Source organism: Tachyglossus aculeatus, chromosome 21 (genome assembly GCF_015852505.1).
Source record: "Tachyglossus aculeatus isolate mTacAcu1 chromosome 21, mTacAcu1.pri, whole genome shotgun sequence".
In the NCBI taxonomy this organism is placed as follows: Eukaryota; Metazoa; Chordata; class Mammalia; order Monotremata; family Tachyglossidae; genus Tachyglossus; species Tachyglossus aculeatus.
This window is the reverse complement of record NC_052086.1, coordinates 45,967,656-45,982,261: the sequence shown is the minus strand read 5'-3', so window position 1 is coordinate 45,982,261 and position 14,606 is coordinate 45,967,656. Positions and strand designations below refer to the sequence as shown.

General features: G+C 47.6%; 1 protein-coding gene across 1 annotated transcript in view; it reads left to right on the top strand.

Moving 5' to 3' along the window:
- Nucleotides 1–9,753: 9,753 nt before the first annotated feature.
- CCNF (cyclin F) overlaps nucleotides 9,754–14,606 on the top strand; it is a 30,077-nt gene continuing 25,224 nt past the window's right edge. Inside the window, 1 exon segment of the mRNA XM_038762247.1 lies at nucleotides 9,754–9,787. Within this exon segment, the coding sequence (XP_038618175.1) occupies nucleotides 9,754–9,787 (34 nt within the window).

The following is a 14,606-nucleotide window of genomic DNA, read 5'->3' as shown; positions in this document are numbered from 1 at the left end:
TAGTAAGCGCTCAATAAATACGATTGATGATGATAAGTAGTGTGGGGCTGGAAGGTGAGGATGAAAAAAGTGAGCAAGTCAGGGTGATGCAGGAGGGAATGGGAGAAGAGGAAAGGGGGGCTTAGTCAGGGAAGGCTCCTTCTCAGCTCACTAAGAGCCCGGACTTGGGAGTCAGAGGTCATGGGTTCGAATCCAGGCTCCGCCACTTGTCAGCTGTGTGACCTTGGACAAGTCACTTAACTTCTCTGAGCCTCAGTTCCCTCATCTGTGAAATGGGGATTAAGACTGTGAGCCCCACGTGGGACAACCTGATCACATCGTATTCCCCCCAGCGCTTAGAACAGTGCTTTGCACATAGTAAGCGCTCGACAAATGCCATCATTATTATTATTATTATCACTGGGCGCTCTCAAAGCACCCCGGCTCATGGCCACCCCTGCCTGAGAGCCACCTCCTCTTTGAATCTGCCAGACGTCCTTCCCAAGTGCTTAGTACAGTGCTCTGCACACAGTAAGCGCTCAATAAATACAATTGAATGAATGAATGAATGAATCCCTCCCTGCCTTTACTTCTTTCCTGAAAGCCCACCTCCTCCAGGAAGTCTTCCCCCCCCTTCCCCTTTATACTCTCCCCATAGCCACCATGACCACGGACTTACCAATTGGTTGATTCGTTCCATTAGTTTGGTGATTTAGGTCTTTGTTCACTCATCTCTCTGTCCCTTTGCTGATCTCAAACCTAGCAGCAATTTCTCTGGAAGAGAGGGGTGATTCCCCCTGTGGGATTGACAGTGAGGGTGGGAAGTTAGTTGTGAGTGGCACTTACTGAGCACTCACTTGGGGCAGTGAACTGTACTAGGTACTTAGACATTCATTCGTTCAGTCAGTCATATTTATTGAGCACTTACTGTGTGCTCACCCACCCTTGCCCAAAACCCATGGAGGTCAGGAGTCATCCACACTTCATCATCATCATCATCAATCGTATTTATTGAGCGCTTACTATGTGCAGAGCACTGTACTAAGCGCTTGGGAAGTACAAATTGGCAACATATAGAGACAGTCCCTACCCAACAGTGGGCTCACAGTCTAAAAGAGTGGGCTCACAGTCACACTTCATCCCGGTGACCACGGGCAGTGGCAATGCCCTTCCGTTCCTCTTCCTCCACTTCTTCCTTCCTCCATCGTGGATCCCTCTAAAGTCCCTTGGGGTCTCAAGGGGAGATGGGGGCGGGCGGTGCGTCCCCCCTACCCTGTCCAAAAGGCTACCAGGGTGGAGCCCCAATTTGCCAAAGCAGTTGGTGTTTTTGCCCCTCAGTTTCTCCCAGGGGAGTGGATGCCCAGGGGAGTGTTCACAGGTGTGGGGAGTTGGATGTGGGTATCATCTCTGATTATAATGATAATAATGATGGTATTTATTAAACACTTACTACATGTGAAGCTTAAGAAGTCGTCTCCTTGCCTCTCCTGCTTCTGTCTCCCTGTGGATCTTGCTGGCCGCCCCTTGTAATCTTCAGCTCTTCCCTTCTCTCCTGTGAAGCACTGGTCTTTCTACTAGTAGCACTATAATTACATAACAGGATTATTTCCATTTAAATGGTTGCAAAAGCCTTGGAAATGTAGTTCCCTAGGGGAGAATGTTCACAATGTGGAAATACTATGGGGAGAAAATGGTTTCCTTTTCCCTCATCAAGAACCCACAAGGCTCCAACTTACTTGCTTCGGAACGAGAGGCTCCATCCTGAGTCAGGTGAATTTTGCTCATCTTCGCTCTCTAATCTGGAGGAGAAAAAGAACAACACCATACCCAAAAAAGCTCTACAAAGAGGGAGTGGGGTCCACATTTTGGAAACCAAACTAAAAAATACCAGACTACTTTTTCGCTTTTTTTCGTCTCTTTTCTCATTACAATTACTTAATATCTTTTCTCTGGTAATGTGGAATGGTCCCGGTCGGCTCTAGCCATTTCAGAATCACTGCTTGCAAAAGTAGCAACAGCAGTAGCGACTACCGAGTAGCGTTTACTGAAGCCATGATTCTGTCCGCTGAGCAACCATTGGGTGCAATGCACTGTACTGAACATTTGGGAAAGTACAACGGTCGCCTGAAAATTGTTCCCTGCCCTCGAGAAGCTTCCTCTCTAGGTGTGTGGTGTCATTTTGTTAGGATGTGTGTGCATGAACCATAAAATAATGGTGGTCCCAATAGTAGCAGTAGTATTTCATTCATTCAGTCATATTTATTGAGCACGCACTTACTCATATTTATTGAGCACTTACTGTATGCACAGCACTATACTAAGCGCTTGGGAAAGTACAATGGAGAAGCAGCGTGGCTTGGAGAAGCAGCGAGGCTCAGTGGAAAAAGAGCCCGGGCTTTGGAGTCAGAGGTCATGGGTTCAAACCCCGGCTCCGCCAATTGTCAGCTGTGTGACTTTGGGCAAGTCACTTAACTTCTCTGTGCCTCAGTTCCCTCATCTGTAAAACGGGGACTGAGACTGTGAGCCCCACGTGGGACAACCTGATCACCTTGTAACCTCCCCAGCGCTTAGAACAGTGCTTTGCACACAGTAAGCGCTTAATAAATGCCATTATTATTATTATTACAACAATAGAGTGACATTCCCTGCCCACAACGACCTCCCAGTCTAGAGGGGGGAGACAAACATCGATACAAATAAATAAAATTACAGAGGGAGGGAGGGAGGAAGAGCAAGGCAGGGCGACGCAGAAGGGAGTGGGAGATGAGGAAAAGTGGGGCTTAGTCTGGGAAGGCCTCTTGGAGGAGATGTGCGTTCAACAAGGCTTTGAAGTGTGGTTGTCATAGACTTCCCCAAGCTAGCTCTCTTCTCCAAGCTAGCTCTCTTCCTCCCTTCAAGGCCCTGCTGAGAGCTCACCTCCTCCAGGAGGCCTTCCCAGACTGAGCCCCTTCCTTCCTCTCCCCCTTGTCCCCCTCTCCATCCCCCCATCTTACCTCCTTCCCTTCCCCACAGCACCTGTATATATGTATATATGGTTGTACATATTTATTACTCTATTTATTTATTTATTTATCTTACTTGTACATTTCTATCCTATTTATTTTATTTTGTTGGTATGTTTGGTTCTGTTCTCTGTCTCCCCCTTTTAGACTGTGAGCCCACTGTTGGGTAGGGACTGTCTCTATGTGTTGCCAATTTGTACTTCCCAAGCGCTTAATAAATACGATTGATTGATTGATTGATTGATTAGAGGAGGGAGGATGTGGACTAGGGGCTGGTGGTGAGACAGGCAAGATGGAGGCACAGTGAGAAGGTTAGCACTAGAGGAGCAAAGTGGGTGGGCTGGGTTGTAGAAGGAGAGAAGGGAGGTGAGGTGGGAGAGGGTGAGGTGATGGACTGCTTTAAAGCCAATGGTGAGGAGTTTTTGTTGGATGCGGAGGTGGATGGGCAACCCCTCGAGTTTTTTGAAGAGGGGGGTGACATGTCCTGAACGTTTTTGTAGAAAAATGACTCGGACAGCGGAGTGAAGTATGGGTTGGAGTGGGGCGAGACAGGAGGCTGGGAGGTCAGCAAGGAGGCCGAAACAGTAATCCAGGTGGGCTAGGATGAGTGATTGTATTCGTATGGTAGCAGTTTGGTTGGAGAGGAAAGGACGGATTCGAGCCATGTTGTGGAGGTGGAATAGAGAGGACATACCTGCTGGGAGACCTTGGGTAAGTCATTCATTTAATCGTATTTATTGAGCGCTTACTGTCTCTATACGTTGCCAACTTGGACTTCCCAAGCGCTTAGTACAGTGCTCTGCACACAGTAAGCGCTCAATAAATACGATTGAATGAATGAATCATCATCAATCGTATTGAATCGAATTGAATCGAATGAATGAATGTACTGTTTGGACTTCCCAATCGCTTAGTACAGTGCTCTGCACACAGTAAGCGCTCAGTAAATACGATTGAATGAATGAATCATCATCATCATCAATCGTACTGAATCGAATTGAATCGAATGAATGAATGTACTGTTTGGGAAAGTACAATACAACAATAAACAGACATATTTCCGGCCCACAAACAGCTTACAGTCCGAAGGGGGGGAATGATGGACATTAATAAAAATAAATTACAGATATGTACAAAAGTGCTGTGGGGCTGGGAGGGGGGATGAACAAAGGGAATCAAGTCAGAGTGACGCAGACTGTGAGCCCACTGTTGGGTAGGGACTGTCTCTATATGTTGCCAATTTGTACTTCCCAAGCGCTTAGTACAGTGCTCTGCACATAGTAAGCGCTCAATAAATACGATTGATGATGATGATGATGGGAGAAGAGGAAAGGCCTCTTGGAGGAAATGTGCCCTCAAGAAAGCTTTGACTCTCCACGCCTCAGTTGACTTATCTGCAAAATAGGGATTCAACATCTGTTTCTCCCTCCGACTTATATCGTGAGCCCCATGTGGGACCCGATTATCTTAATACTTAATAATAATAATTGTGTTATTTGTTAAGCACTTAATGTACGAATGCCAGGCACTGTTCTAAGCACCTGGGTAGATACCAGACAATCGGATTGGACACAGTTGGAGCAGGGATTAGAACCCAGGGCCTTCTCTATCCCAGGTCCACGCTCTATCCGCTATGCAGCTCTGCGTCTCCTACAGTGCTTGGCACATAGTGAGTGCTTAATGATGTTGGTATTTGTTAAGTGCTTACTATTCAAGCACTGTTCTAAGCACTGGGGTACATTCAAGATAATGAGGTTGGACATAACCCCTGTCCTACATGGGGCTCACAGTATTAGTATTATTATTGTGGTATTTGTCAAGCGCTCACTGTGGGCCAAGCACCGGGGTAGCTACAAGGTAATCAGGTTGTCCCACGGCGGGCTCGCAGTCTTCATCCCCATTTTACAGAGGAGGTCACTGAGGCACAGAGATGCAAAGTGATTTGCCCAAGGTCACCCAGCAGACAAGTGGCGGAGCCGGGATTAGAACCCACGTCCTCTGACTCCCAATCGGGTGCCCTTTCCATTAAGCCATGGAAGCGGCGTGGCTCAGTGGGAAGAGCCCGGGCTTTGGAGTCAGAGGTCACGGGTTCAAGTCCCCGCTCTGCCAATTGTCAGCTGTGTGACTTTGGGCAAGTCACTTCAGTCAGTTACCTCATCTGTAAAATGGGGATTAAGATTGTGAGCCCCCTGTGGGACAACTTTGTCAACTTTTTTTTTAATGGCATTTATTCTATTTATTTTATTTTGTAAATATGTTTGGTTTTGTTCTCTGTCTCCCCCTTCTAGACTGTGAGCCCACTGTTGGGTAGGGACCGTCTCTAGATGTTGCCAACTTGTACTTCCCAAGCGCTTAGTACAGGGCTCTGCACACAGTAAGCGCTCAATAAATACGATTGAATGAATGAATGAAGCGCTTACTATGTGCAAAGCACCGTTCTAAGCGCTGGGGAGAGGTTACAAGGCAATCAGGTTGTCCCACCTTGTAATAATAATAATGATGATGGCATTTATTAAGCGCTTAATAAATGCCATTATTATTATACCCATTTTACAGATGAGGCCCAGAGAAGTGAAGTGACTTGCCCAAGGCCACCCAGCAGACAAGTGGAGAAGGGGGATTAGAAGCCACAGACCCGGGCTTTCAGAGCGTTCATTCATTCATTCATTCATTCATTCAATCGTATTTATTGAGCGCTTACTGTGTGCAGAGCACCGTACTAAGCGCTTGGGAAGTCCAAGTTGGCAACATATAGAGACGGTCCCTGCCCAACAGTGGGCTCACAGTCTAGAAGGGGGAGACAGAGAACAAAAGAGAACATATTAACAAAATAAAATAAATAGAATAAACATGTACAAATAAAATAGAGTAATAAATATGTACAAACATATATACATTCATCCGATCGTATTTATTGAGCGCTTACTGTGTGCACAGCACCGTACTAAGCGCTTGGGAAGTCCAAGTTGGCAACATATAGAGACGGTCCCTACCCAACAGCGGGCTCACAGTCTAGAAGGGGGAGACAGAGAACAAAAAAGAACATATTAACAAAATAAAATAAATAGAATAAACATGTACAAATAAAACAGAGTAATAAATATGTACAAACATATATACATTCTTTCGATCATATTTATTTAGCGCTTACTGTGTGCAGAGCATTGTTTCCCCCTTTTAGACTGTGAGCCCACTGTTGGGTAGGGACTGTCTCTATATGTTGCCAATTTGTACTTCCCAAGCGCTTAGTACAGTGCTCTGCACATACTAAGCGCTCAATAAATACGATTGATGATGATGTACTAATAGCTTGGGAAGTACAAGTTGGCAACATATAGAGACGGTCCCTACCCAACAGCGGGCTCACAGTCTAGAAGGGGGAGACAGACATCAAAACAAAACATATTAACAAAATAAAATAAATAGAATATGTACAAATAAAATAGAGTAATAAATACATACAAACATATCCCCCTTCTATTCATTCATTCAATCATATGGGGAGGAAGACAACAAAATAGAACATATTAACAAAATAAAATAAATAGAACAAACATGTACAAATAAGAGTAATAAATACGTACAAGCATATATACATTCATTCATTCAATTCATTCAGTCGTATTTCTTGAGGGCTTACGTGTGCACAGCACTATACTAAGCGCTTGGGAAGTCCAAGTTGGCAACATCTAGGAACGGTCCCTACCCAACAACGGGCTCAGGTCTAGAAGGGGGAGACAGACCACAAAACAGAACATATTAACAAAATAAAATAGAATAAATATGTACAAGTAAATAGAGTAATAAATCCGTACAAACATGTATACATAGATACAGGAGCTGTGGGGAGGGGAAGGAGGTAAGGCGGGGGGAATGGGGAGGGGGAGAGGAAGGAGAGAGGGAGAGAACGTTGCCCCTCACACTGCACAGTAGGCGCTCAGTAAATAGCACCGAACGGAGGCGGGTTTGGTGGGCTTTGTTTCGGGGGGGGGGTTGGGGCCGGGACCCCCTGAGCCATCTTACCTCCTTCCCTTCCCCACAGCACCTGTATATATGTATACATGTTTGTACATATTTATTACTCTATTTATTTATTTATTTATTTTTCTTGTACATATCTATTCTATTTATTTTATTTTGTTAGTATGTTTGGTTCTGTTCTCTGTCTCCCCGTTTTAGACTGTGAGCCCTCTGTTGGGTAGGGACTGTCTCTAGATGTTGCCAATTTGTACTTCCCAAGCGCTTAGGCCAGTGCTCTGCACACAGTAAGCGCTCAATAAATACGATTGATGATGATGATATGTATATACGTTTGTACATACTTATTACTCTATTTATTGATTGATTGATTGATTTTACTTGTATATATCTATTTATTTTATTTTGTTAGTATGTTTGGTTTTGTTCTCTGCCTCCCCCTTTTAGACTGTGAGCCCACTGGTGGGTAGGGACTGTCTCTATGTGTTGCCGACTTGGACTTCCCAAGCGCTTAATCCAGTGCTCTGCACACAGTAAGCGCTCAATAAATACGATTGATGATGATATGTATATATGTTTGTACATATTTATTACTCTATTTATTGATTTATTTATTTTACTTGTACACAGCTATTCTATTTATTTCGTTAGTATGTTTGGTTTTGTTCTCTGTCTCCCCCTTTTAGACTGTGAGTCCACTGTTGGGTAGGGACTGTCTCTATATGTTGCCGACTTGTACTTCCCAAGCGCTTAGTACAATGCTCTGCACGCAGTAAGCGCTCAATAAATACGATTGATGATGATGATGATATGTATATATGTTTGTACATATTTATTACTCTATTTATTTATTGATTTATTTATTTTACTTGTATATATCTATTTATTTTATTTTGTTAATATGTCTTGTTTTGTTCTCTGTCTCCCCCTTCTAGACTGTGAGCCACTGTTGGGTAGGGACTGTCTCTATTTGTTGCCGACTTGTACTTCTCAAGCGCTTAGTACAGTGCTCTGCACACAGTAAGCGCTCAATAAATGCGATTGATAATGATGATGATATGTATATATGTTTGTACATATTTATTACTCTATTTATTTATTGATTTATTTATTTTACTTGTACATAGCTATTCTATTTATTTTGTTAGTATGTTTGGTTTTGTTCTCCGTCTCCCCCTTCTAGACTGTGAGCCCACTGTTGGGTAGGGACTGTCTCTATATGTTGCCAATTTGTACTTCCCAAGCGCTTAGTCCAGTGCTGTGCACACAGTAAGCGCTCAATAAATACGATTGATGATGATGATATTTATTCATTTTACTTGTACATATCTACTTATTGTATTTTGTTAATGTGTCTTGTTTTGTTGTGTGTCTCCCCCTTCTAGACAGTGAGCCCCCTGTTGGGTAGGGACCGTCTCTATGTGTTGCCAACTTGTACTTCCCAAGCGCTTAGTACAGTGCTCTGCACACAGGAAGCTTTCAATAAATACGATTGATTGATTGATTGATTGATTGAGGCCGGGGCGAGCCTCCCGTCAACGGCCCCCGGTTCGAATTCGCATCCTGCCGCGCCCAATGGGAGCGCCGCGCGCCGGCCCGCGGCCACGTGACCGCCGACCGCTGCTCGGCCAATCAGCGCCGCGCGCCGGCGGAGGCGGGGGCGGGGCCGACAGCGAGGACACGTGACCCCGCCCACCGCGCACCGCCTCTCGGTCCCGGCCAATCAGCGCCGCGCGCCGGCTGAGAAGAGGGCGGGGCCGACGGCGCGGACACGTGACCTCCCTCCCCTCCCCGCGGGAGGGGAGCCGGCCCGCCTCTCGGCCCCGACCAATCAGCGCCGACGGAGGAGGGGGCGGGCCCCCCAACCGCGCACCGCCTCTCGGCCCCGGCCAATCAGCGCCGACGGTGGAAGGGGCGGGGCCGACAGCGAGGACACGTGATTCCCCAACCCGCCCGCCTCCCGGCTCCGGCCAATCAGCGCCGCGTGCCGCCGGTGGAGGGGGCGGGGCCGACAGCGAGGACACGTGACCCCCAACCGCGCACCGCCTCTCGGCCCCGGCCAATCAGCGCCGACGGAGGAAGGGGCGGGGCCGACAGCGAGGACACATGATTCCCCACCCCGCCCGCCTCTCGGCCCCGGCCAATCAGCGCCGCGCGCCGGCGGAGGAGAGGGCGGGGCCGACAGCGAGGACACGTGATCCCCCAACGGCGCACCGCCTCTCGGCCCCGGCCAATCAGCGCCGACGGAGTAGGGGGCGGGGCCGAAAGCGAGGACACGTGATTCCCCAACCCGCCCTCCTCTCGGCCCCAGCCAGTCAGCGCCGCGTGCCGGCGGTGGAGGGGGGCGGGGCCGACAGCGAGGGCACGTGACCCCCCCACCGCGCACCGCCTCTCGGCCCCGGCCAATCAGCGCCGACGGAGGAAGGGGCGGGGCCGACAGCGAGGACACGTGATTCCCCAGCCCGCCCGCCTTTCGGCCCCGGCCAATCAGCGCCGCGGGCCGGCGAAGGTGAGGGCGGGGCCAACAGCGAGGACACGTGATTCCCCAGCCCGCCCTCCTCTCGGCCCCGGCCAATCAGCGCCGCGCGCCGGCGGAGGGGGAGGCGGGGCCGAGGCGCGGGCGGGGGGCCTCGCGCGCGTGCGCACGCGCGCGAGGAGCCCGCCCGCGCCTCGGCCCCAGCCAATCAGCGCCGCTGCTGGGTTTGAAAAAAAGTGCGCGAGGCGGGGGGCGGGGCTTGGGGCGACTGAGGCGAGCGAGCGGGCGACTGAGGCGAGCAAACGGGCGACTGAGGCGATGAGGGGCGGCGGCACCGGCGGAGGCGGTGGCGGTGAGTGGCGCACCTCCGGACCCTGGGGGGCCTTCAATCAATCAATCAATCAATCAATCAACCAACCATACATACTTATTGAGCGCTTACTGGGCCTTCAATCAATCAATCAATCAATCGTACTTATTGAGCGCTCACTGTGTGCAGAGCACTGTACTAAGCGCTTGGGAAGCACAAGTTGGACTTTTTTGTTTAATAGCATTTATTAAGCGCTTACTATGTGCAGAGCACTGCTCTAAGCGCTGGGAGGTTACCAGGTGATCAGGTTGTCCCACAGGGGGCTCACAGTCTTAATACCCATTTTACAGATGAGGTCACTGAGGCCCAGAGAAGTGAAGTGACTCGCCCAAAGTCACCCAGCTGACCATTGGCAGAGCCGGGATTTGAACCCAGGACCTCCGACTCCAAAGCCCGGGCTCTTTCCACTGAGCCGCGCTGCTTCTCTGTCATCATCAATCGTATTTATTGGACGCCTACTATCATCATCATCATCATCAATCGTATTTATTGAGCGCTTACTGTGTGCAGAGCACTGTACTAAGCGCTTGGGAAGTGCAAATTGGCAACATAGAGAGACAGTCCCTACCCGACAGTGGGCTCACAGTCTAAAAGGGGGAGACAGAGAACAAAACCAAACATACTGACAAAATAAAATAAATAGAATAGATATGTACAAGCAAAATGAATAGAGTAATAAATATGTACAAACATATATACAGGTGCTGTGGGGAAGGGAAGGAGGTGAGATGGGGGGGATGGAGAGGGGGGCGAGGGGGAGAGGAAGGAAGGGGCGCAGTCTGGGAAGGCCTCCTGGAGGAGGTGAGCTCTCAGCAGGGCCTTGAAGGGAGGAAGAGAGCTAGCTTGGCGGATGGGCAGAGGGATTGGGGCCATTCCAGGCCCGGAATGCTTCTCTACTTGTACAGAGAAGCATTGTGGCTCAGTGGAAAGAGCACGGGCTTTGGAGTCAGTGGTCACGGCTTCAAATCCAGGCTCTGCCACTTAACAATATAATAATAATAATGGCATTTATTAAGCGCTTACTATGTGCAAAGCACTGTTTTAAGCGCTGGAGAGGCTACAAGGTGATCAGGTTCCTCTCCCCCTCGTGCCCCTCTCCATCCCCCCATCTTACCTCCTTGCCATCCCTATATACATCAATCAATCAATCAATCGTATTTATTGAGCGCTTACTATGTGCAGAGCACTGTACTAAGCGCTTGGGAAGTCCAAATTGGCAACATATAGAGACAGTCCCTACCCAACAGTGGGCTCACAGTCTATACATAACACCTGTACATATGTTTGTACATATTTATTACTCTATTTATTTTACTTGTACATATCTATTCTATTTATTTTATTTTGTTAGTATGTTTGGTTTTGTTCTCCGTCTCCCCCTTTTAGACTGTGAGCCCACTGTTGGGTAGGGACTGTCTCTATATGTTGCCGACTTGGACTTCCCAAGCGCTTAGTACAGTGCTCTGCACATAGTAAGCGCTCAATAAATACGATTGATTGATTGATTGATCAGGTTGCCCCACAGAGGGCTCACAGTCGTAATCCCCATTTTACCGATGAGGTCACTGAGGCCCAGAGAAGTGAAGTGACTTGCCCAAAGTCACCCAGCTGACAGTTGCGGAGCCGGGATTTGAACCTGTGACTCCCAAGCCCGGGCTCTTTCTACTGAACCACGCTACATTTGTCAGCTGTGTGGCTTTGGGCGAGTCCCTTAACTTCTCTGTGCCTCAGTTACCTCATCTGTAAAATGGGGATTGACCTGTGAGCCCCCCGTGGGACAACCTGATCCCCTTGTACCCTCCCCAGTGCTTAGAACAGTGCTTTGCACATAATAAGCGCTTAATAAGTGCCATTATTATTGTTATTACAGAGTGATCAGGTTGTCCCGCGGAGGGCTCACAGTCTTAACCCCCATTTTACAGATGAGGGAACGGAGGCACAGAGAAGTTAAGTGACTTGCCCAAAGTCACACAGCAGACAGGTGGCGGAGCCGGGACAAAATGGACTTGGCGGGGCGCGCGGGCCCTCATCATCATCATCATCATCATCATCATCAATCATATTTATTGAGCGCTTAGTGTGTGCAGAGCACTGTACTAAGCGCTTGGGAAGTACAAATTGGCAACATATAGAGACAGTCCCTACCCAACAGTGGGCTCTAGTCTAAAAGGGGAGACAAAACCAAACATACTAACAAAATAAAACAGAATAGATATGTACAAGTAAATAAATAAATAAATAGAGTAATAAATATGTACAAACATATATACAGGTGCTGTGGGGAAGGGAAGGAGGTAAGATGTGGGGGGTAAGATGGGGGATGGGCTCTCCGCTGCACACTGGCCTCGACACTGTGCCCGCTCCCTCCAAGGAAAACCGGCCTCTTCCCAGCGCTTCGTCCCTCCTGGGCAGGAAAACTGGCCTCTGCACAGTCCTCAATCCCTGCCGGCACTTGGTGTCTCTCCAGTCAATCAATCAATCGTATTTATTGAGCGCTTACTGTGTGCAGAGCACTGTACTAAGTGCTTGGGAAGTGCAAATTGGCAACATATAGAGACAGTCCCTACCCAACAGTGGGCTTACAGTCTAAAAGGGAGGAGACAGAGAACAAAACCAAACATACTAACAAAATAAAATAAATAGAACAGATATGTACAAGTAAAATAAATAAATAAATAGAGTAAAAAATATGTACAGACATATACATATGTGCAGGTGCTGTGGGGAAGGGAAGGAGGTAAGGTGGGGGGATGGAGAGGAGGGCGAGGGGGAGAGGAAGGGAGGGGCTCAGTCTGGGAAGGCCTCCTGGAGGAGGTGAGCTCTCAGTAGGGCCTTGAAGGGAGGAAGAGAGCTAGCTTGGCGGATGGCGCTCGAGCCTTCCCGTGCAAACTCAGCGCTTAGAACAGTGCTGGGCACATAATAATAGTAACAATAATGGCATTTGTTAAGCGCTTACTATGTGCAAAGCACTGTTCTAAGCGCTGGGGAGGATACAAGGTGATCAGGTTGTCCCATGAGGGGCTCACAGTCTTAATCCCCATTTTACAGATGTGGTAACTGAGGCATAGAGAATAATAATAATAATGATGGTATTTGTTAAGCGCTTACTACGTGCAGAGCACTGTTCTAAGCGCTGGGGAGGATACAAGGTGATCAGGTTGTCCCAAGGGGGGCTCACAGTCTTAATCCCCATTTTACAGAGGAGGTCACTGAGGCACAGAGAAGTGAAGTGACTTGCCCAAAGTCACACAGCTGACAATTGGCAGAGCTGGGATTTGAACCCATGACCTCGGACTCCAAAGCCCGGGCTCTTTCCACTGAGCCACGCTGCTTCATAATAAATGCTTCATTCAATCATATTTATTGAGCTCTTACTGTGTATATGTTTATATACACATATGTATATAAATATACATATAAATATATGGTATATATGTAATAATATATATAATATATGTAATAAATATACATATTATGTACGTATATATGTTTGTACATATTTGTTACTCTATTTTACTTGTACATATCTATTCTATTTATTTTATTTTGTTAGTATGTTTGGTTTTGTTCTCTGTCTCCCCATTTTAGACTGTGAGCCCACTGTTGGGTAGGGACTATCTCTATATGTTGCCAACTTGTACTTCCCAAGGGCTTAGTACAGTGCTCTGCGCACAGTAAGCACTCAATAAATATGATTGATTGATTGTGCAGAGCACTGTACTGAGCGCTTAAGTACAACTTGTATCTACTTGATATCTACTTAAATACAAGCTTAGATACGAGTAGATACAATCTCATCTTTTAGATACAATTGTATCTACCCCAATGCTTCGAACAGCGGTTGGCACAAAGTAAGCGCTTAACAAGGACCATAATTATTGTTGTTATTATTACTCTGCACACAAGTGCTTAATAAATACAATTGAATGAATGGATGGGAGAGGGGAGAGGCTGGAGGCAGCTCCCGAGGGAATCAAGGCACTTCAGGCCAGCAGGTTACCGGCTCAGTGGCTTGGGAGTCAAAGGTCATGGGTTCTAATCCCGGATCCGCCACTTGTCGGCTGTGTGACTTTGGGCAAGTCACTTAACTTCTCCGTGCCTCAGTTACCTCATCTGTAAAATGGAGACTAAGACTGTGAGCCCCCCATGGGACAACCTGGTCATCTTGTACCTCCCTAGCGCTTAGAACAGTGCTTTGCACATAGTAAGCACTTAACAAATGCCATTATTGCTATTATTATTATTAAACGCTTAACAAATTCCATCATTAAGCTGGCCTCCACACAGCTCCCGACCCCTTCTGTGCAAACCGGGCTGTCCGTGGCACTTGATCTCACCCCTGCAAACTGGCCTCTCCGTGGTGCTCAATCCCTCCCCTGCAAACTCAGTGCTTAGCACAGTGCTAGGCCCATAGTAAACGCTTAACAAGTACCATCATTATTAAACTGGCCTCCACACAGCTCCCAGCCCCTCCTGTACAAACTGGCCTTCCTGGGGCGCTCAGTCCATCCTGGCCAAACTGGCCCGTCCACGTCACCCATTCCACGCTTTTAGGGTCCACCGTAAAGGGACTCGGGTGGGATGGGTAGACTCAGTTGTGTAGTCGGGATAACTGCACTTTCAAAGTCCCTCCAGAAAACTCCGCGACAAACGTCTTCACCCCATATATGTATCCACCTGTATATACGTATACACCTGTATATATGTATATATGGTTGTACATATTTATCACTCTATTTATTTATTTATTTATTTATTTTACTTGTACATTTCTATCCTATTTATTTTATTTTGTTGGTAT